At 60.3% G+C, this 21,231-nt stretch overlaps 1 protein-coding gene across 7 annotated transcripts in view; it reads left to right on the top strand.

Annotated features, from left to right (window-relative positions):
• CHD4 (chromodomain helicase DNA binding protein 4) overlaps window positions 1–21,231 on the top strand; it is a 37,217-nt gene that overhangs the window by 1,935 nt on the left and 14,051 nt on the right. For 4 of the 7 annotated variants that reach the window (XM_055141006.1, XM_055141004.1, XM_055141005.1 and 1 more), the window contains exons 3-25: window positions 1,973–2,094; window positions 2,238–2,453; window positions 2,598–2,716; window positions 2,848–3,089; window positions 3,235–3,362; window positions 3,571–3,706; window positions 3,862–4,040; window positions 4,168–4,407; window positions 4,743–4,946; window positions 5,057–5,262; window positions 5,441–5,572; window positions 5,771–5,867; window positions 8,123–8,314; window positions 8,507–8,707; window positions 8,790–8,927; window positions 9,143–9,264; window positions 9,370–9,543; window positions 9,727–9,868; window positions 9,948–10,079; window positions 10,161–10,278; window positions 14,224–14,348; window positions 14,882–15,119; window positions 15,270–15,445. In XM_055141006.1, coding sequence (XP_054996981.1) covers window positions 1,973–2,094; window positions 2,238–2,453; window positions 2,598–2,716; window positions 2,848–3,089; window positions 3,235–3,362; window positions 3,571–3,706; window positions 3,862–4,040; window positions 4,168–4,407; window positions 4,743–4,946; window positions 5,057–5,262; window positions 5,441–5,572; window positions 5,771–5,867; window positions 8,123–8,314; window positions 8,507–8,707; window positions 8,790–8,927; window positions 9,143–9,264; window positions 9,370–9,543; window positions 9,727–9,868; window positions 9,948–10,079; window positions 10,161–10,278; window positions 14,224–14,348; window positions 14,882–15,119; window positions 15,270–15,445 — 3,779 coding nt within the window. The remainder of the gene's footprint in view (window positions 1–1,972; window positions 2,095–2,237; window positions 2,454–2,597; window positions 2,717–2,847; window positions 3,090–3,234; window positions 3,363–3,570; window positions 3,707–3,861; window positions 4,041–4,167; window positions 4,408–4,742; window positions 4,947–5,056; window positions 5,263–5,440; window positions 5,573–5,770; window positions 5,868–8,122; window positions 8,315–8,506; window positions 8,708–8,789; window positions 8,928–9,142; window positions 9,265–9,369; window positions 9,544–9,726; window positions 9,869–9,947; window positions 10,080–10,160; window positions 10,279–14,223; window positions 14,349–14,881; window positions 15,120–15,269; window positions 15,446–21,231) is intronic. The other 3 variants (XM_055141007.1, XM_055141008.1, XM_055141009.1) reach the window with 2 other exon arrangements.

The raw sequence follows: 21,231 nt of genomic DNA, 5'->3' as shown, positions 1-21,231 counted from the left end.
CTTGGGGGTGGGGAGCCTGGGAAGTGGCGATGCTGCCCCCCCCAGCCCTGTGGTTTCGGGGCTGCCCCCTTGCCGGGTTGGAGCCTCTGGGCACCCAGGGTGAACTATGCCCCGAGCTGTAGCATGACCCAGTTTTTCCACTTGCCACACCCCATTCCTGCCCCTTTCCCAAATCTTTCTCTCCGTCAGTTTTGCCTCCTGCCCCGTCAGCACAGCCTCTGCCTGAGAAGTTTGGTTGGGGGGGGGCTTAGGTGAATGGGGGGGTCCCTGTTGCCTCCTGGCATGGGCTGGGTCTTCACTCCAGCTTTCACGGAGATGAATGGGAGGAAGAGCTGAGAGGGGTGTTTTTAGGGGGTGGGGGAGAGTGGGGGTGGGGATGACAGGGGGATTGTCCGGAGAAGCTCTGAAGGGACTTGGGGGGAGTTCTAGGCTGGTGTCCCCTTGCCCAGGGCAGGGGAGGGCCTTACCCCAGCCCTGATGGGCAGAGTGGGAAAGGGGGGTGGCCGAGGGCGCTTTGTCCAGCCCCGGGTCTCGGGTTGCCGGGTCTCGGGTTGCCGGGATCTGCTCAGGAAGGGCGGGGCCAGACGGTTTGAGGGTTTGAGGGTTGCTGCTGGGGTCCAGACAGAGCCTTTGGGCCAGGCGCTTCCCTCGGTGGGGCCGCTTCCCTCGGTGGGGCCGGGGTCTCCTGCTGCAGGCTCCCGGCCCCCTCTCGGGACTGGTGCGGCCCCCTCTCGGGACTGGTGCGGGAGTGAGGCGGGGAGGGGTGTCGGGGGGGGCCCCACCAGGTGCATCTTCGGGGAGAGTGCTGCGTGCTCTGGCCGCACTGTACCCCTGCGGGGTCTCTTCGCCCATCTGGTGACTGAGAAAATCTCTAGGAGCGCGGGGTAACCCGGTCCCTCCTGCAGTATCGCCCTTCACCTGGGTCTTAGGTTTCCCTGCCGGGCCGGGGAGAACCGTGGCCTCCCCGGTTAGGGGGAGGCTTGGGACCCTGTCGGGTCAGGGACCCACGGGGCGCTCGCTGGCTTGGCTGCCTCCCCTGGGCTCACCTCCCCCGCCCGGCGCCCCCCTCCCCCGCCACTTCCTGTCTGTCCGATGCTGGCAGCTGGGTGCCCTGGGCCGGTTCTGCGGTCAGGAGCCATTTTCCCTCTCCTCCCTCCGTGGGTGAAGATCCCTCCTTCTCTCCACTCCCTTCTCCACTCCCCCCTCCCAGGGCGGGGGTGGCTTGGGAAGCCGAGAGAGGGAGGGAGGGAGGAGGAAGCTGGGGCGCTGGTGTGAATGTCTGTGACAAAGGGAGCTGCCTCCTGGCCTCCCCCCCCCTTCCCACCTATCCCTGCCCTGGAGCTCCCAGGGTTACCCCAGGCTTTGTGTGTGCACCCGGCCAGGGGGGTGGAGCCATATGGAAGGAGGCTGGGGGGGGGGTGGTGACAGCTGGGCTGATTCGGCCCCTGGGGAGAGCAGGCGACTGACCCTGGAGAAGCCTGGGAGGAAGCAGAGCTGGAGGCCAGGAAACCCTGGTGGGGGGCGGGGGTGAGCCCCCCGGGAGGGTTGGAGCAGTGCTGACCCCGAGGGGCTTGTGAAGGGGGTGTGGTACCCCCTGAACTGAGAGTCTGGGTGGACCTCCGCCTTGCTCCCGGGCCCGCCGGCTCCTGGCCCGGTGTCTCTCGTCGGGGTACTGTCCCTCGCCCCTGTCGCGGGCTCCTGTGAGGGCCGAGGGCCCGGAGCCCGGGGTCTGGACAGCTGCCCGCGGGGGGCCTGTTTCGGGGCCGTACAGCTCGCTCTTTGTCTGGGTCCGCCTGGGGTATCGGCTTCCTTCCGCACAGAGGAGAGCGGTTCTCTTCAGCGGAATCTGGGACGAGAGGCGGTGGGGCGCTGGGGGCGGGGGGAGGTAAAGTTTGGAGTTTCTGGATCCGGCGCTAACCTTTTGCTATTGATCTTCTTTCCCCTCCCCGCGCCCTTCGCCACACGCCCGTAGAGAACGAAGAGGACCCAGAAGAGGACCTGTCCGAGGCAGAGGCTCCCAAGCTCAAGAAGAAGAAGAAGCCCAAGAAACCTCGGGACCCCAAGATCCCCAAGAGCAAGCGCCAAAAGAAGGAGGTGAGTGGGCGCCCGGGCGTTCCGGGGGCGGGCTGGCGGGGGAGCCGGGAGGGGCCTCGGGAGGGAGGGTAGGGGGGGCGTCGCCCCGAGGTCAGCATGTGCCGCATGCGTGTCTGTCTCCCTCTCCCCCTCCCCTGCTCCAGCGTGTGCTCTTGTGCCGGCAGCTGGGGGACAGCTCTGGGGAGGGGCCCGAGTTTGTGGAGGAGGAGGAGGAGGTGGTCCTGCGCTCAGACAGTGAGGGCAGCGACTACACCCCCGGCAAGAAGAAGAAGAAGAAGCTCGGACCCAAGAAAGAGAAGAAGAGCAAGTCTAAGCGGAAGGAAGAGGAGGAGGAGGATGACGACGACGACGACTCCAAGGTGCCCATCCCTGCAGCCCCCGTCGCCCCCGTCGCCCTTGCGCCCCCCTCGGCCGGGACCGTCCCCTCTGCGCCTGCCGAGTCCGGTGTCGGGAGCCTGGGGTGCAGCCGGGCCGGAGCTGAGTGGCCTCGGTTCTCTTGGTAGGAGCCCAAGTCGTCGGCGCAGCTCCTGGAAGACTGGGGCATGGAGGACATCGACCACATGTTCTCCGAGGAGGATTACCGCACCCTCACCAACTACAAGGCCTTCAGCCAGTTCGTCCGGTAAACTGGGGGCTTGGGGGTCCGGGAGGGGGGCCCAGCTGCCGCCTCGCCTCGGCTGCCTGTGCGGTGGTGTCGCGCGGGCCTGGCACTTACTTATGCCTCTTCCCTGTTCCTGTCCGCTCCTCCCCCAGGCCCCTCATTGCTGCCAAAAACCCCAAGATCGCCGTCTCCAAGATGATGATGGTTCTGGGCGCGAAGTGGCGGGAGTTCAGCACCAACAACCCCTTCAAGGGCAGTTCTGGGGCGTCTGTGGCGGCCGCGGCGGCGGCGGCGGTGGCCGTGGTGGAGAGCATGGTGACGGCCACGGAAGTCGCGCCCCCTCCGCCCCCCGTGGAGGTGCCTATCCGCAAGGCCAAGACCAAGGAGGGCAAAGGTGACGAGGGGGGCAGTGCAGGGTGGGGCTGGGGTGCCTGCCCTCCGGGGGGCGGGGCTGGCGGGAGGCATCCCTGGGGCCATGGCTCTAGCCCCGTGGGGCGTCCTCCCCTGTTCCCGGGGCTCACCTGCTCTCCTGGTTCTAGGCCCCAATGCCCGGAGGAAGCCCAAGGGCAGCCCCCGTGTCCCAGACGCGAAGAAGCCGAAGCCCAAGAAGGTGGCGCCGCTGAAGATCAAACTGGGCGGCTTTGGCTCCAAGCGCAAGAGATCCTCGGTGAGCGCATGCCAGGCCCTTGGGTGGGGCGGGGGGCCTGGGGTTGCCGCCTCCGGGGAGGAGCGGTGACCTCGGGGTCAGGGAGATGAGACGGCGGGGCCCCGGGGTGGCGGGGCGCCCTGGGGACTGGTAGCCCGAGTCCAGGGGGGCTCCTCCTTGCTGTCCCCCCCACCCTGGCGTGACCCTCCGCCTTCCCCCTTCCCTCCAGAGCGAGGACGACGACCTGGACGTGGAGTCGGACTTCGACGACGCCAGCATCAACAGCTACTCGGTCTCCGACGGCTCCACCAGCCGCAGCAGCCGCAGCCGCAAGAAGCTCCGCACCACGAAGAAGAAGAAGAAAGGTGTGTTTCTCCACCGCGCCTCCGCGGGGGTTGGGGAGGGGACCGGGCGGGACGGGTTGGGGGCATCTCCCCACGGAGATGGGGGGGAGTCACTTTAAGGGGTGGGGGGCGGTGGTCTTGTTCGAATAACTGGGCTCTCCCTCTTCCTTGCCCAGGCGAGGAGGAGGTGACGGCTGTGGATGGTTATGAGACAGACCACCAGGACTATTGCGAGGTGTGCCAGCAAGGCGGGGAGATCATCCTGTGCGACACCTGTCCGCGCGCCTACCACATGGTCTGCCTGGACCCTGACATGGAGAAGGCCCCCGAGGGCAAGTGGAGCTGTCCGCACTGCGTGAGTACCCGGCCACAGTGCCGGCCGGGGTGGGAGTCGAATGGGCAACCCCAGGGGGAGCGGGGCGGGCACCCTGTGGGACGGGGCGGGGCGGGGCGGGGCGGCCTAACCCGCTGTCCCTGCGCAGGAGAAGGAGGGCATCCAGTGGGAGGCCAAGGACGACAACTCGGAGGGCGAGGAGATCCTGGAGGAGGCGGGCGGCGACCCCGAGGAGGAGGACGACCACCACATGGAGTTCTGCCGCGTGTGCAAGGACGGCGGCGAGCTGTTGTGCTGTGACACCTGCCCCTCGTCCTACCACATCCACTGCCTCAACCCCCCGCTTCCGGAGATCCCCAACGGCGAGTGGCTCTGCCCGCGCTGCACGGTGAGCGCCGCGGGACCCGCTCTCCCGGGGCGCGGGGGCGGGCGGGGTGTGCGTGTGTGGGGGGGTCTGGAGGTGGGGTGGCTGACGGGGACCCTGCTCCTGTGATCTGAGCCTTGCTCGAGCGAGTTCTGGGCTCCTCTGTGCCCGTGCTTGGGGCTTTTGCAGACTGAGGCGGGGTCTCGGGCACGTGGGGGGGCCGGGGGAGGCGGGGCCGGCCTGTGAGCTGCCTTCCAAAGGGTCTGCAGGGAGCACCTCCCGGCCCGGGCAGGTCGGGGCCGTGGGCCAGGTCAGCTTTGCCAGGCGATGATGTATCGTGTCGTCTCTCCTCCGCCCAGTGTCCGGCTCTGAAGGGCAAAGTCCAGAAGATCCTCATCTGGAAGTGGGGTCAGCCACCGTCTCCCACCCCAGTGCCTCGGCCTCCGGACGCCGACCCCAACACCCCTTCCCCCAAGCCTTTGGAGGGGCGGCCGGAGCGACAGTTCTTCGTGAAGTGGCAGGGCATGTCCTACTGGCACTGCTCCTGGGTGTCTGAGCTGCAGGTGAACGGGGCGTCCCAGGGAAGGCGGAGTGCGGGGGGAGCGGACAGAGCCTCGAGCTGCCGCCGTGACTCGCTGAGGCCGGAGGACCTGACTCGCCCTCCCGCCCGCAGTTGGAGCTGCACTGCCAGGTGATGTTCCGGAACTACCAGCGGAAGAACGACATGGACGAGCCGCCTTCTGGGGACTTTGGGGGTGACGAGGAGAAGAGTCGGAAGCGCAAGAACAAGGACCCTAAGTTTGCAGAGATGGAGGAACGCTTCTACCGCTATGGGATAAAACCCGAGTGGATGATGATCCACCGGATTCTCAACCACAGGTACTGCGGGCCGGGCCGCGTCCAGAGCTCCTGCCCCGGGGCCAGGCGCAGCGCCAGCGCCCTGGCACTCCTGGGCTCTGAGCCCCGGCATTGGTGGTTTGGGGGGGGGCTGACCTGGGGGAGGTAGCAGGGCGGCCTTCCGGCTCTGACCGTTGTTTGGCCCTGCCTGGCCTTGCAGTGTGGACAAGAAAGGCCACGTCCACTACTTGATCAAGTGGCGGGACCTGCCGTACGATCAGGCGTCCTGGGAGAGCGAGGACGTGGAGATCCAGGACTACGACCTGTTCAAGCAGAGCTACTGGAATCACAGGTGGGGGCTGCAGCGCAGCTGGGCTCCGTTGGGTTATTTTGGGCCACACCAGGCAGTGCTCCCTGGAGTGTTCGGGTGACACTGCGGTGTCCGGGAGCAGACTGGGGCCCTCACGGCCCTTTTGAGCTCTGCCAGGCTCTGCAGTGGCTTCTTGGGGAGAAGGGCCCGGGGCAGCTGCGCCATGTCTGTTTTCCTTAGGGAGCTGATGAGGGGCGAGGAAGGACGTCCCGGCAAGAAGCTGAAGAAGGTGAAGCTGAGGAAGTTGGAGAGGCCGCCCGAGACGCCCACAGTCGATGTGAGTGGGGCCCTGGCCTGGCGGGGTGTGAGTCCCTGAGGGCGAGGGCTCCCCTGTTCCTTACCTGGTACACGGCATCCACTAGGAGTTTAGCCTTTTCTTCTTTCTTTCTTTCTCTTTCTTTCTTTCTTTCTTTCTTTCTTTCTTTCTTTCTTTCTTTCTTTCTTTCTTTCTTTCTTTCTTTCTTTCTTTCTTTTTTTTTTCCTTTTTGGGTCACACCTGGTGATGCACAGGGGTTACTCCTGACTCATGCACTCAGGAATTACTCCTGGCACTGCTCAGGGGACCATATGGGATGCTGGGAATCGAACCCGGGTCGGCCACGTGCAAGGCAAACGCCCTACCCGCTGTGCTACCACTCCAGCCCCTAGCCTTTTGTTTTTTTATTTTTCTTTTTGGGTCACACCCGGCGTTGCACAAGGGTTACTCCTTGCTCATGCACTCGGGTTACTCCTGGTGGTGCTCGGGGGACCATATAGGATGCTGGGAATTGAACCCGGGTCGGCCATATGCAAGGCAAATGCTCTACTCACTGTGCTATCGCTCCAGCCCTGAGTTTAGCCTTGTCATCCAAAAAATGGAAGTGTTGTGGGCACAGGTTTTTTTAGCATCAGTGGGGTGGAGTTGGAGGGTCACACAGGCAGCCCTTGACAAAAAGACTAGAGCCTGGGTCTTCCCTCACCCTCTGTTTTTTGGGCCACACCCAGTGGTGCTCAGGCCTTACTCCTGGCTCTGTGCTCAGGGGTCACTCCTGGACCTGCCCAGGGGACCCTGTGGGGTTCTGGGGGTTGAGCTCTTGATTGGCTGCTCCAGGCCAACAGTCCCAGCCCTGAACCTCGGTCTTCTGACCCTTGAGTCATGACTGCGCTTCTCTGGGCTTTATTTGTGAGGATGAAATGTTAAAGTTACAAGATGAATGCAGGTTCGGGCTCACTCTCTTTTGGGGTGGGGTGGGGGGTGTGGAGGGGCCACGCCTGGCTGTGCTCAGTACTTACTCCTGGTTCTGCGCTGAGAGATCACCTCTTGTGGGGCTTGTGGGACCAGATGGGGTGCCAGGGACCTGACCTGGGTGTCTGCGTGCCAGGCAGAATGCCCTCCCTGCTGCACGGTGGCTCCAGCCCCCTGCACACATGATGTCTGAGGGACATTTTGTAACGTACATAAAAGGAGTTTTCTTGTGTACTTGAAATTGGTATGTTAAATGTTTGTTTCTATACTTTGGAGCTCTGATGACTTGAGCACGGGTTGGCGGTATGCAAGGCTAGCGCCTTAACCTCACCCCCTTTACTATCTCTCTGACTTAATCGTTTTCACTGTCACTGTCATCCCATTGCTCATCGATTTGTTCGAGCGGGCACCAGTAACGTCTCTCAAGAGACTTATCGTTACTGTTTTTTGGCATATCCAATACGCCACGGGGGGCTTGCCAGGCTCTGCTGTGCGGGCTACATACTCTGGGTAGCTTGCCGGGCTCTCCGAGAGGGGCGGAGGAATCGAACTCAGGTCGGCCGCGTGAAAGGCGAACGCCCAACCGCTGTGCTAAAAAGTTTAAGAAAAAGATGAATCTAGGGGGACAGGGAAATAGTGGGTAGTTCCCCTGGTAGTTTGAGTCCTCAGCGCCCCGAGTAGTCCCCTGAGTCTACCTGGAGAGATTGGCAGAGCTAGGAGCAAGCCCTGAGCATCAGTGGCTCAGAAACCAAACCAGGAGAAAAAGACTGATCTAGAGGGGACATAAGGTCACCTGGTGGGACGGTTATGGTGTCTTCTGGAGATCTGCAGCACCCAGGCCTGCCTTCTGGAGGGTTTTGGTACTCAGGGTTTGGTTTTGGTTTTGCTTTTTGGCTATACCCGGCAATGCTCAGGGCTTACTCCTGGCTCTGTGCTCAGGAATCTCTCCTGGCGGGGCTCGGGACCATAGGGGATGCCGGGGGTCAAACCCAGGTTGACCAAGAGCAAGACAAATGCCCTGCCCGCCGTCCTGTCCAGCCTTGCACCGAGGGTTTTGTTTGGGGGCTGCTCGGCGGTATTCAGGGGACTACGTAGAGCCAGGGATTGAACCGGGGCTTCCTGCAGGCAAGCCAGGTGCTCCGACCATTGAGCCATCTCTCCGGCCCCCTTGGTATTCCCCCTCCACTATTTCTTGTGTTTGTCCGTGTCTCCTCTCTCAGGAGCCCTGAGAATGGGTGAGGAGGCGGCCGCTGCTCCCCTGAGAGGCATGAGTCCTTGCCGGAGACTGACTCTGTTTCCTCCTGCAGCCCACGGTGAAGTACGAGCGACAGCCTGAGTACCTGGATGCCACGGGCGGGACCTTGCACCCCTACCAGATGGAGGGCCTGAACTGGCTGCGCTTCTCCTGGGCGCAGGGCACCGACACCATCCTGGCCGACGAGATGGGCCTGGGCAAGACGGTGCAGACGGCCGTCTTCCTCTACTCGCTCTACAAGGAGGTAGGCGAGCCGGGCGGGAGGTCACACGCCCCGTTCTGCCCGCTCGGGAGGGCGGAAGGCGAGTCGCGGCGGGGGCCGAGGCTTCCCTGCGCGCCCGGACTGGCAGAGTCGGGCTGGCGCTGGTGGGGGAGGCCAGTGGAGGCGGAGGGAGGTGGCCCGCGGCCCTCACCGCTGGCTCTCTCCCGCCCCCAGGGCCACTCCAAGGGCCCCTTCCTGGTGAGCGCCCCGCTTTCCACCATCATCAACTGGGAGCGGGAGTTTGAGATGTGGGCTCCGGACATGTACGTGGTGACCTATGTGGGGGACAAGGACAGCCGGGCCATCATCCGCGAGAACGAGTTCTCCTTTGAGGACAACGCCATCCGCGGGGGCAAGAAGGCCTCCCGCATGAAGGTATCGAGAGGGGCCGCGGGCCGCCCTGGGGCTCTGGGCGGGGGAGGGGCCCATGTGTGACCCGGTGCGGCCTGTCGTGTAGAAAGAGGCGTCCGTGAAGTTCCACGTGCTGCTGACGTCCTATGAGCTGATCACCATCGACATGGCCATCCTGGGCTCCATCGACTGGGCCTGCCTCATCGTGGACGAAGCGCATCGACTCAAGAACAATCAGTCCAAGGTGGGGGCTTCGGAGGGACGGACGGGGCGTTTTGAGGCTGGTGGCTTCCTGCCGCACCCGCCCGTCCAGGGAAGGGGGAGGGCCGGGGGCGAGGGATCTCTGCCCGCTGCTCCGCTGCGCTGGCGTTGGGGGCCTGAGCCCTGTGACCGTGGAGCGGGCGCGCGTGTCCCAGAGCCTTTCCTGCCTGACTCCCTTTGTCGCGCTCCGCCTCGCAGTTCTTCCGAGTCCTCAACGGCTACTCGCTGCAGCACAAGCTCTTGCTGACGGGCACGCCTTTGCAGAACAATCTGGAAGAGTTGTTTCACCTGCTCAACTTCCTCACCCCCGAGAGGTTCCAGTAAGTCTCTGTGCCTCCACGCGCTGCGTCGGCTTTCCTGCCCTCTGGGACCTCGGACCCCCCCCCCCGCCCCCCGCCAACTGGTGCTCCCTTGTCTCTCCCAAGCAACCTGGAGGGCTTCTTGGAGGAGTTCGCTGACATCGCCAAGGAGGACCAGATCAAGAAGCTGCATGACATGCTGGGCCCCCACATGCTGCGGCGGCTCAAGGCCGATGTGTTCAAGAACATGCCCTCCAAGACCGAGCTGATCGTGCGCGTGGAGCTGAGCCCCATGCAGAAGTGAGTCGGGGCGCCGGGCCCGGTCGTGACACCCGCCGGCTGTTTGCTGCGCCCGCCCCTTCCCTTCCCGCGTGCGACAGGGTGGTGGCCGTGTGCGGGGGAGGCGTCCTTGGTCCCCGGCTATGACGCGGGAGGAAGGGGGCCTCGGGCTCTGACCCCTCCCCCGCCCTCTCCCCCGGGCAGGAAGTACTACAAGTACATCCTCACTCGGAATTTCGAGGCGCTCAACGCCCGTGGCGGCGGCAACCAGGTCTCCCTGCTGAACGTGGTGATGGACCTGAAGAAGTGCTGCAACCACCCCTACCTCTTCCCCGTGGCTGCCATGGTGCGTGCGGCGACCCTCTGGGGGCGGCCGGGGGTGGGCGGGCCCTTGCCCTCGGGGCTCACCCGCTCGCTCTCCCCAGGAAGCCCCGAAGATGCCCAACGGCATGTACGATGGCAGCGCCCTCATCCGGGCGTCGGGCAAGCTGCTGCTGCTGCAGAAGATGCTGAAGAACCTGAAGGAGGGCGGGCACCGCGTGCTCATCTTCTCCCAGGTACCGCCCGTGCCCCCTGCCAGCCCGCCCCCCCCCGCCTCCCGCGCCGGCGCCGCCTCACCACGCTGCTCCCGTCCGCAGATGACCAAGATGCTGGACCTGCTGGAGGACTTCCTGGAGCACGAGGGGTACAAGTACGAGCGCATCGACGGCGGCATCACGGGCAACATGCGGCAGGAGGCCATCGACCGCTTCAACGGTGAGCGGGCCTGGGCCCCCCTGCCGCTCCGCCGGCTGCCGCGGGAGAGCCGGGCTTTCTCGGGCCACACCCGAGCGGGCGCTGCAGCCACGTGGCCGGGTCCGAGGTGGACGGGGCTGGCTGCGTGCGAGGCCGGCCTCCCTCCTGCTGCTGTCTCTGGCCCGAGGAGGCCTTCGGAGACTCCTGTCTCTGTTCTGGTTACCGATGCCAGGCTGGGGTTGGCGCACAGGCTGCAGTGCCTGGGGGTGCCAGTGAGCCCACTTTGGGGGTGCCAGGACTGGAGCCTAGCCTCACCCGTGGGAGGCATTTGCTGCACCGTTGAGCCGTAGCCCCAGCCCTGCTGGGAGGCTGGGGGGCTCTTCCTAGGGTTCTTGTTCTTTTTTTTTTTTTTTTTTGGTTTTTGGGTCACACCAGGCGATGCTCAGGGGTTACTCCTGGCTCTGCACTCAGGAATTATCCCTGGTGGTGCTCGGGGGACCCTATGGGATGCTGGGAATCAACCCGGGTCAGCCGCATGCAAGGCAAACGCCCTACCCACTGTGCTATTGTTCCAGCCCCTCTGTTTTGTTTTTAAATTTGAGGGGGGGGGGCACACCTAGCAATGTTTTGTTGTTTTTTTTTTTTTTAAACTGGGCGTGGGCCACACCGGCAGTGTTCTGGGATTACTCCTGGCTCTGTGGTCAGGGATCACCCTCTGTGGAGTTTGGGGGACTCTATGGGGTGCGGGGAATTGAACCAGGTTGGCCGCATGCATCTCCTGCTGCTGTGTTCTGTCCTGGCCCGTTTGGGGGTTCTGAACCACTCAAGCTGTGCTCAGGCTAGTCCTGGCTCAGTGCCCGGGATCACTCTTGGCAGGGCCCAGAGGATGTACTCGATGTCAGGGATCAGACTGGGGTTGGCTGTGTGGAAGGCAGCCGCCCACACACTACCTCACTGCCGCCCCCTCACTGTCTGGGGGAGGGAGTTGGGGCCCCGCTTGGCAGTACTCGTGACTGTTCTTAGAGAACCTTATGCGGTGCCAGGGATGGAACCAGGGTTGGCTGCAAGTGAGGCAGGTACCTCATTTGCCTTTTGTTTGTTTTTGTTTTTTTTTTCTGTTTTGTTTGGGCTTTTCTGCTTTTTTTGTTTTGTTTTGTTTTTTCCTTTCTGGGTCACACCCAGCGATGCTCATGGGTTACTCCTGCCTGTGAACTCAGGAATTACTCCTGGTGCTGCCAATTCCTGGTGATATGGGATGCTGGGGATTGAACCTGGGTCAGCTGCATGCAAGGCAGACGCCTCCCTCTGCTGTACTACCACTCTGGCCCTCTTCACTTCTTTCTTTCTTTTTTTAAATTTTTTTTTCTTTTAACTTTTCTTTTGGGTCACACCCTTTGTTGCACAGGGGTTACTCCTGGCTCATGCACTTAGGAATTACTCCTGGCTGTACTCAGGGGACCCTATGGGATGCTGGGAATCGAACCTGGGTCGGCCGCATGCAAGGCAAATGCCCTACCCGCTGTGCTATCGCTCCAGCCCCTCTTCACTTATTTCTTGTGTCGTCTCTTTGACCTTGTGACTAGATGACACTTTTTTGCTTTGGGGTCACAGCTGCTGGTGCCAGGGCCACTCCTAGCTTTATGCTCTCGGGAGTCAGTCCCAGGCAGCGTTTGAGAGACCTTGTGGTGGCAGGGGCTGGACCAGAGCCAAGTGCGCCTGTTAGTCCTTGTGCTGTCTCTGTCCGCTTTATGGGATGGGATTCCCGGCGGGGCTCGAGGCTTCCTCCTGGCTCTGTTCAGGGGTCATTTCCCGGGTGCTCAGGGGACCTATGTGGGACCTGGGATCAAACCGGGTTGGCATGTGCCAGGCGGGCCTAACCCTTGTACTCCTTTCCTGTCCTCCGCTCCCACTTAAACAACAGATTTTTTTTGCTATCAGGAGATGGAACCCAGGCCTCGTGCATTGCCAGGCACGAGCATTATAGTTGGTCCTCATCAGACTCAGAGGACCAGAGAGAAATGAGAGCTTACTCGAGCTCACATAGCAACTCCCGGGGTCTGGGGACACGGCTTGGCGAGCCAGAGAGTGCGCTCCGCCTGCAGGGCCGTGACCCTGGGCCTCACCCGGCACTACATGGCTCCCGAGCACTGTCGGGAGTGACACCGAGAGAGAGCTGGGAACAAGCCCTGAGCTCCCCCTGGGGCCCGAGCACTCCTGATACTCCATGTGACCCTCCCCCTCAGCACCCCATGTGACCCACTGCCGGGCGCCCCATGTGACCTGAGCACCCCATGTGACCCACGCCTGGGCACCCTGTGTGACTTGTGGACCCCATGTGACCTGACCCCCACGTGACCCTCCCACCTAAAAACCGATGTTTCAGTAGCTATTCTTATTTTTGTTTATTTATTTATTTATTTATTTTGGGTTTTGGGTCATAGGGTCATACCTGGCAGTGCTCAGGGGTTGCTTCTGGCTCTGCACTCGGGAGTTACTCCAAGCCGTGCTCTGAGACCCTTTGGGATTCCGGGAATCGAACCCAGCAAATGCCCTACCCCTGTGCTGTCTTACTGACCCCTGCTCTTTTACTTTTCTACTTTTAACTGTTTCTGGACTTAAACAAAAGTTGTAAAATATTCTGGACTTTACGCCTACCCTTCATTCACTTAGTTTCTTCTACTCTCCCCTTCCCGCCGACCTTGGTTTTTCTCTTTGGGTCACACCAGGCGATGCTCAGGGCTGACTCCTGGCTGTTCACTCAGGGGTCATCTTGGTGGGCTCATACAGGGACCATACAGGGTGCTGAGGGCTGGACCCAGGTCGGCCGCAGCAAGGCAGGCGCCTCCCTGCTGGACTATCTGGCCCCACCTCCTTTCTCCTTAATAGCAGTGATTTAAGTGAGCCAAAAATAGTGCTCCGAAGTGGCATTTCACACAAATGAAACGATGGAACTCTGAACTACTTAAATAGCCATTAAAAAAAATTGTGGGGGCTGGGTTGATGATTTATCTGGTGGGGTGCTTGCCTTTCACGTCACCGAGGGGCTCAGTCTCAGTACCCCATATGTTTCCTGAGCGCAGAGCCAGGCGTTAGCCCTGAGTACCACCTGGAGGTGGCCCCGGCCGCTCAGATGAAGAAAGCTGAGACACTGGGGCTGGAGCGATAGCACAGCGGGTAGGGCGTTTGCCTTGCACGCGGCCGACCCGGGTTCAAATCCCAGCATCCCATATGGTCCCCTGAGTATGGCCAGGGGTAATTCCTGAGTGCAGAGCCAGGAGTAACCCCTGTGCATTGCCAGGTGTGACCCAAAAAGCCAAAAAAAACCAAACAAACAAACAAAAAAAAAAAAAGCTGAGACAGTTAAGAAGGGTCACGACTGAGAGCTGAACTGCACACCCGAGGGCACGTCGCCTCTGTTCTCCCTAATGGCCTTTCCCCCTTGCAGGGTGCGGTCTCCACAGCGCGTCCAGCAATCCCTTCCCTCTGTGATGGTCGCTGTTCCCCTGGCCCCACCAGGCCGCACGCCTCCCCTGGAGGCCACGCCTTCCCATGCAGTGGCCTCGCTGGCCCACAGCTCCTGGGTTCCCCCGACCTTGATCCTTTGGGCCCAGTGAGGTGGCGGTTACGCGTGTGGGCTGAGACCCCTGCTAGGGCCCTGGGCCCCTGAGGGAGCCTGTGCTGGGTGTCCTGCTGCTGGTGACGTCTGGTCTCTTGGCTCAGGTGCTGCCAGCCACATTCCCCTGTGAAGTGACTGATTCTCTCTCTCTGGGGAGATGCTTGAGCCCAGTAACGTCCTGTTCCTCCTCAAACCTTGGCGCGGGATTCCCTTGCCAGCGACGGACCTTGCGGACCTCGGGCGAGACCGTGGCCTTGGCCCGGCGAGGTGTCCCTTCTCTGCCATTGCTCCGAGTGGACGAGCGCAAGTGCCAGGGCCGCGTCTAACGGAGTGTTTGGTTCCTTTCTCAGCACCGGGGGCTCAGCAGTTCTGCTTCTTGCTTTCCACACGAGCTGGGGGGCTCGGAATCAACCTGGCCACTGCTGACACCGTTATCATCTACGACTCTGACTGGAACCCCCATAACGACATCCAGGTGAGCAGAGGGTGACAGCCGGGAGTATAGTGATCCACCACAAGTGCAGTGTGTCCCTGGCCCGGGTGAGTTTGTGTGTGTGTGTGAGAGAGATTGGGTGTTTGTGTAAGGGGTCGGGGGTGGCAGTCACTAGATCTTTTAAAACTTCTTGTACTTTTTAATTTTTGGGTCACACCCAGTGATGCTCAGGGGTTACTCCCAACTCTGCACTCAGGAATTACTCCTGGCGGTGCTTGGGGAACCATGTAGGATGCTGGGAATTGAATCTGGGTTAGCCACGTGCAAGCCAAATGCCCTCCCCGCTGTGCTCTCGCTCCAGCCCCAAGGCTTGTTGTACGAGTTGGAGTTAGGCATGGTTCTCTTTGGGGTGATGTCGTAGAGGTGGATGTCTGGGCCGGGGAACCAAGTTAAGTTGTGTCAGAGCCAGAGTCCGGCTGGTGCCTACCTGGTGCTGGCTTCAGCTTACGTGGCGGCTCTCAGGGCCGGAAATCGGGGGGACTTCAGCTTCCGGCCTTGTGTGCGCCCCACTCCAGGCCTTCAGCCGCGCTCACCGCATCGGGCAGAACAAGAAAGTGATGATCTATCGGTTTGTGACCCGGGCGTCAGTGGAGGAGCGCATCACGCAGGTGGCCAAGAAGAAGATGATGCTGACGCATCTCGTGGTCCGCCCCGGGCTGGGCTCCAAGACGGGCTCCATGTCCAAGCAGGAGCTGGACGATATCCTCAAGTTCGGCACGGAGGAACTGTTTAAGGACGAGGCCACGGATGGAGGTGAGCGGGGTCGGAGCGGCTTTGGGAGGAGCCTCGTAGAAGAATTGCCTCTCGGGTTGCTTCGAGAGCTCGGGCCCTGGGCCGTGGTCTGGTGGGTCTTGCTCCTGTCACTCTTCTGCTGAAGCTGGACCCTTCCTGATGCCTTTCTAGGAGGAGACAACAAAGAGGGCGAGGACAGCAGTGTTATCCACTATGACGATAAGGCCATTGAGCGGCTGCTGGATCGGAACCAGGATGAGACGGAAGACACAGAGTTGCAGGGCATGAATGAATATTTGAGCTCATTTAAAGTGGCCCAGTATGTGGTACGGGAGGAAGAGATGGGGGTGAGTATGAATCCAATGCGTTTGTGCTTGGCGGTTGATCTGAAAATTGGAATTGAAATCAAGATGGTATTTGAGACAGGAGGAGATCGACTCTAGACCGATTAGTAAGTATGCCGACGATTTCCTTCTAAGATAAATGCTGTAACGTCTGACCCAGTACATTCTTTGTTGCGGCTGTTGTACGGAAATAGAATTCCGGGGTGAGGAGACCACACCCAGCAGTGCTCAGGAGTGACTCCTGGCTCTTCACCCTGGACTCACTCTCGGCAGTGTTCAGCTCAGGGAACCAAATGGGATGCTGGCGAGCAGAGCGGGTCAGCTGTCTGCAGTACATGCGCCCTGCCCACTGTGCTGTTGTCCGGCCACAGGAAGGAGCAGCTTCAGTTCAGTGATGTAATACGCCAGATTTTAGCCTTGAGTTCTATCAGCTCTCCTTAGAAAGGTTTTCAGGGGCTGGAGAGACAGTACGGTGGGTCTGGTGCTTGTCTTGCACGTAGCCGTCTAGGGCTTGATCTCTAGCCCCCACTGGTCCCCCAAGCACCGTCGGGAGTGACCTCTGAGCGCAATTTGTGTAGGGCCAGGAGTAAGCCCTGTGCGCTGCCGGGCTCGGCCCTCAAACCAAACAGAAACAGAAATGGATGAAAAGCTTTTGGTGGCACGTGGCGTTCAAGTACTTCGGGGTTCGGAGGGTCCCACGGGGTCAGCCCTGGGCCTCCACCCCGCCCTGCCCGTTGCTTCCCTGTTGCTCTACTCGTTTGACTTCATTCTTACTGATGCGGTACTAGATTATACCGGGACCAGGTACAATACAGCCGGCAAGGCACTTGCCTGGCATGCCGCTGACCCAGGTTTGATCCCGGCCCCACATTGGGTCCCCTGAGCACAGAGTGAGTCAGCCTTGAGCGCCACTGGGTGTGGCTCACGAAACCAAATAAACACAAAGACAAACAACCCAAAATGAATCTACTCTGTATGTTCTCCAAGTGTACGATCAGTTTGTGTAGGGCCAGGTCGACGGTGCAGTGGGTAAGGTGCTTGTCTTGCATGCAGCTGGCCCAGGTGTGATCCCCAGCACCCCTAAGGGTCCCCCAGGCACCGCCAGAAGGAAGCCCTGAGCACAGCTGGATGTGGCCCAAAATGAAAACGAACAAAAATAAGCTTGTAGGGTGCCTAGAGATGGAGCACACGGGGGTGAGGGGTCTGCCTTGCATGCAGTCATCCCTGGTTTGATTCCTGGCACGTGCGGCCCCCCAGGTACTGCCAGGAGGCTCCCCTGAGTACTGTCAGGTGTGGCCCTAAAATAGCAAAAGTGGGACTGGGAACATAGCTCAGCAGGCCGAACATGTTCTTTATAAGCAGGAGACCCCCGACTCCTTCCTCCACCACAGGGTCCCCCCGAAGTCCCTAAGCACCCACCAGGTGTAACCCGAAACCAAGACCACCAGGTGTGGCCTTGAAATGAAACAAAAATTAGCTTGCGTTGCGTGTCCGACACGAAAGCACCACCCCCGTGGGCCCCAGACACCCTTTGCTGCCTTGGCACAGGTGTGGGGCCCGAGTAGGCAGGGCTGGGACCTCTGGCCAGGTCAGCTCTGGGGCCACGGTCAGGACTGGCAGGTGGGCCTCCCTCGGGCAGGGCCTGTGCTCCCACCCGTGCACCTGCAGCCCCGTGCTGTGTATTTACTCATTTACATTTGGGGGCTCAGGGTTGAGCCCAGAGCTGCCAGGCGAATGCTCCCCCGCCAGGCTATAGCCCAGGTCCACGTGTGGCTTTATTTGTGCCACACCCAGCGATGCCCAGGGCTTACACCTGGCTCGTATTCAGGGATCACGCCTGGCGGGCTCTGGTGCTCTGGGGACCCGATACGGTGCTGGGGACTAAAATCTGGGTTGATCAGATCAAGGCAAGCACCCTAATCCATGTACCCAGTTCCGCCGCCCCTCCCCCTCTTTTAAAGACTTTTCATGATGACACTGTGACTTACCAAGATGTTCCTAAAACAGTTGTTTCAGGCATTCAGTGTTCCGGCACCTACCCCTGCACCAGCGCGACCTCTCCTCCACCCCCGTCCCCAGTTCCCATCCCGCCAAATCCACTTCATATTGCTCGTGTCAACACAAAGGCAAATGGAATTATCAAAAAAAAAAAACCAAAAGATCAATAAAAGTCTGTGTGCTAATCGTTATTTCCTCACAGTGGCGCTGCTCGGGGCGTTGGGGGCTTACTGGGCTGGCGGGCGCTGTCGAGCTCTAGTTCCCCTCGCTGAGCGTGGTGGGCTTCTCCGAGGGTTTCCTGTCAGACTTGTGATCTTCCTGGGCTGTCAGTGTGACGAAATTTGGAGGTGTCCTGTGGCTGTGTGCAGCCACGCACCCCGGAAACCGTGGAGCCAGGGTAGTGGGGTAGCTTGGTGGCCTGAGGAGGTTCAGTTGGGGACCTGGTGTCCCGACCCCCAGAGGGTGTGGCCACGGGCTGCTGCGGGGAATCGGTGTCCCCCGTCCCCAGCCGGGCGGGGCGACTGCAGCGGCACCCTGCTCTCGGGAGATGAGCTGTGAAGCTGGCGGCTTTCTGCCAGAAGATGTCGAGTGTGGGTGCTTCGGAAACAGTGGGCAGGGCTCTTGCTGGCACACAGCTGACCGGGGTTCGATCCATATGGTCCCCCGAGCTCGCGCCTGAGTCAGAGCCAGGAGTCACCCCAGCTCATCATGGGTGTGGCCCGAGAATCCTTAAATAAAAGATGTGGACTTTCTGGGGACAGGGGAGGGTTCCTCCCTCCCCTGGGACCTAACACGGTTTCGTTGAGGGAGAAGAATCTTTTTTTTTTTAACCTTTGAAAAAAGTTGAAGTGCTGCGGTTTCCCGTGCGCATAACTTCGACCTGTAGCATGAGCAGGAGGGGGGGAGTAACTCGGAGGCCGCGAGCCGAGAGTGGGACCCTAATAGAACTTCACTGCCCGCAGGAAGGCTGGGCTGAGGCTGTGACCCTTGCCTTGCATGTGGCTGACTGTCGCTAAATTTCTGTCCCCACAACCCTGAGCCTGCCAGAAGCATCTCTGAGCACGGAGCCTGGAGTAAGCTCTGACTGTGGCCCCCCAAAACAAACTCCCTGCAAACACCCTGAGCCGGAGTGCCAAGTGACCCTGACCCCAGAAGGGAGTGTACCTCTTTTTCTTTTCACGGTGGAGGGGGGGGCTGCATTTACTGCAGGCTTTGTGTTCAGGCATCACTCCTGCGGGTGCTCAGGGGACCATGTGCATTGCTGGGGACCGGACTGAGGTTGGCCTTAACCTGCTGTGTTACCTCTCCGGACCTTAACTACTTTTCTCTTCATGGGGGTACTCTCCCGAGCAGTGCTCAGGCGGCCTGGAGCCACTTCAGCGATACTTGTGAAACCAGACTGGGCGGTTCAGTGCTTGGGTGATAGGAGCTGTAGGGTCACAGCTGGTGACACTCGGGCCGTCTGCGTTTGGGGCCTCAGGACATGCCAAGCCCTTGCCCGCTGAGCAAGGCAAGTCTTCCTCAGCCCTGGAGCGTGCCTCGAACGTATTTCATTCACCTGCAGATGAGCTCTTGAATCTATCTCAGGCCTCTCTGGCAAAAGGCAGGATTTAGTTTGTTTGTTTTTTGGGGGTCCACATCCGGCTGTACTTAGGGCTTACTCCTGGCTCAGCACTCTGAAATTACTTTGGCAGTGCTCAGGGGACCACCTGGGGTGTCAGAGGTAGAACCATCGTGTACAAAGCAAGTACCCAACTTGGTGTGCTGTCTCTCCGGCCCTGCACACAGGGTTTTGATAAGATCCAAGCAGCCTTTCTTTTTCTTTTTTTTTTCTTTTTGGGTCACACCTGGCGATGCACAGGGGTTCCTCCTGGCTCTGCACTCAGGAATTACCCCTGGCCGTGCTCAGGGGACCATATGGGATGCTGGGATTTGAACCCGGGTCGGCTGCGTGCAAGGCAAACGCCCTACCCGCTGTGCTATTGCTCCAGCCCCAGCAAGCAGCCTTTCTCTTTGTACTTTTCTGGAGGGGCGAGGGACATACCTGGCGATGGGTCGTGTACTTGACCTCTGTGGGCAGTACTCGGGACTGTATGTGGACGGGGTCACACCAGGGGCGTCTGTGCAAAGAAGCAACCTACCCGACGTGCCCGCCGTGCTCTATCCGGTCGCCTCGTGCTTTTGAAAAATATCAGAATTAACTGTTTGCTGTTTTCTTCTCTTCCCTTTTTTCCTTCATAGACAAACAACTCAAACTGTGATACATGTGTGGTAGTTATGTGGTGTATAACGTGACAGAAATTGCTTCCTTTTCCAGTACTTTTGCTTGATGGGGTGGCAGGGGAGTTATGGACCGCATCTGTCTGTGCCCAGGGGCTATTTCTGGTTTGGTGCCCGGGGGTCACTTGTGGCTGTGCTTGGGGGAGCCATGCCGTTTCAGGGGTCCAACCTGGGGTTCCTGTGCGTTCCAGCCGACCGAGATTCCAGTCCCTTTTTGTACCATGTTGACGCCAGCGCAGACCACCAGTAGCCCATGCTCAGATGTGGCATAATTAGGAATTGCAGTGCCGGCATCCGTGTAAACCACTGCACCCAGGGTTCTTTTGAGTTGGCATGGGTGGTCTCTGGGGATCCCGACCTGTCCTGACCCTTTGAGCTCAGCGGGAATTGCCTGTCTTGTGGTATTTCTGATAGAGACGCCTTGTCCTCGCCTTTGAAAGCGACGCGACTAATCTCGGTTACGTGTCGTTGGCGAGAAGGCAGCCCTTGATCTGTAGACCAGTAGGACGCAGTCACCTGGTGCTCCTGGAACTGAATGCTGTCCAAGGCGGCGTCTGCCTGGGGAGGGTGTGTGGCTCTGGCCCGTGGGTGAGGCACTGCTGGAGTCCACTCTGGCAGGCAGATGGCCTTCACGTCAGTGGCTACAGCTGCTGTTCACAGTAATGTTTTGATTTTAAATTTGGGGCCTCAGTTGCTTTCAGGGGGTCTCGGGGGGTCACTCCTGGCAGACCTTGGCCAGTGTCTCAGTGATAAAACCCAAGGCTTTGAGGTTGCTTGGGCCCCCCAGGGCCAGCCCAGCAGTACTGGGCAGAAGTGGCCTTCAGGGCCGTCCGTGTGGCCAGGATCACCCTTGGGGCGGGCATATGCGCCCTGACCCCTTTGCTGTCTCCCGGCCCTCTAATTTCCATGACTTCAGACTCAAGTAATATAAAGGGTCATGGTTCCAGCCTTCATGGCCATGGAGTCCCTCCGTGGGGATCACTGATTTTTCCAGTTTCTTATAAAGAGCCTTTCTCCTGTGCATACAGATTGCACCTTGGCACACGCGTAACTGCGTACAGGCTTGCTTTGAAGGCATTGCGCGTTTGGTTTTAGACCATTGCAATTAAGTGGATTTGGGGCGGGCGAGTTGTGGGGGAGCCGAGTCACAGAAACCTTTTGGTTTCCCAGTGCCTGTAAAAAGTGATGTCGCTCAGCAGCGATCACTTGCCTTGCGTGTGTGAGGCCCGGGGCTTGATCCCCAAAACTGCCCCTAACTAACAAAGTTCTGCGTATACTCTGCTGGCGTCCATTGAGTGTGTACGACATGTAACGCACATAGCTTGAGAGCGATTCAGAGACAAAATGCCACCTGCTGTTGGGAAATGGCACCGAGGGGCCTGCTCGGTGCCCGCTGGCCACAGGCTTCCCGTGGGTAAACACAGCTCGAGCGCTGTGACGCTTGCACAGAGAAGACAGGAGCAGGGGCTGTGCCGAGACACCCGTGTTTGCGCACCCCAGTCGCTCATTCC

The sequence above is a fragment of the Sorex araneus genome, chromosome 6, assembly GCF_027595985.1.
Source record: "Sorex araneus isolate mSorAra2 chromosome 6, mSorAra2.pri, whole genome shotgun sequence".
NCBI classification, from domain to species: Eukaryota; Metazoa; Chordata; class Mammalia; order Eulipotyphla; family Soricidae; genus Sorex; species Sorex araneus.
Note: the sequence above shows the minus strand (reverse complement) of the source record. Positions and strands in the feature narration are given on the sequence as shown.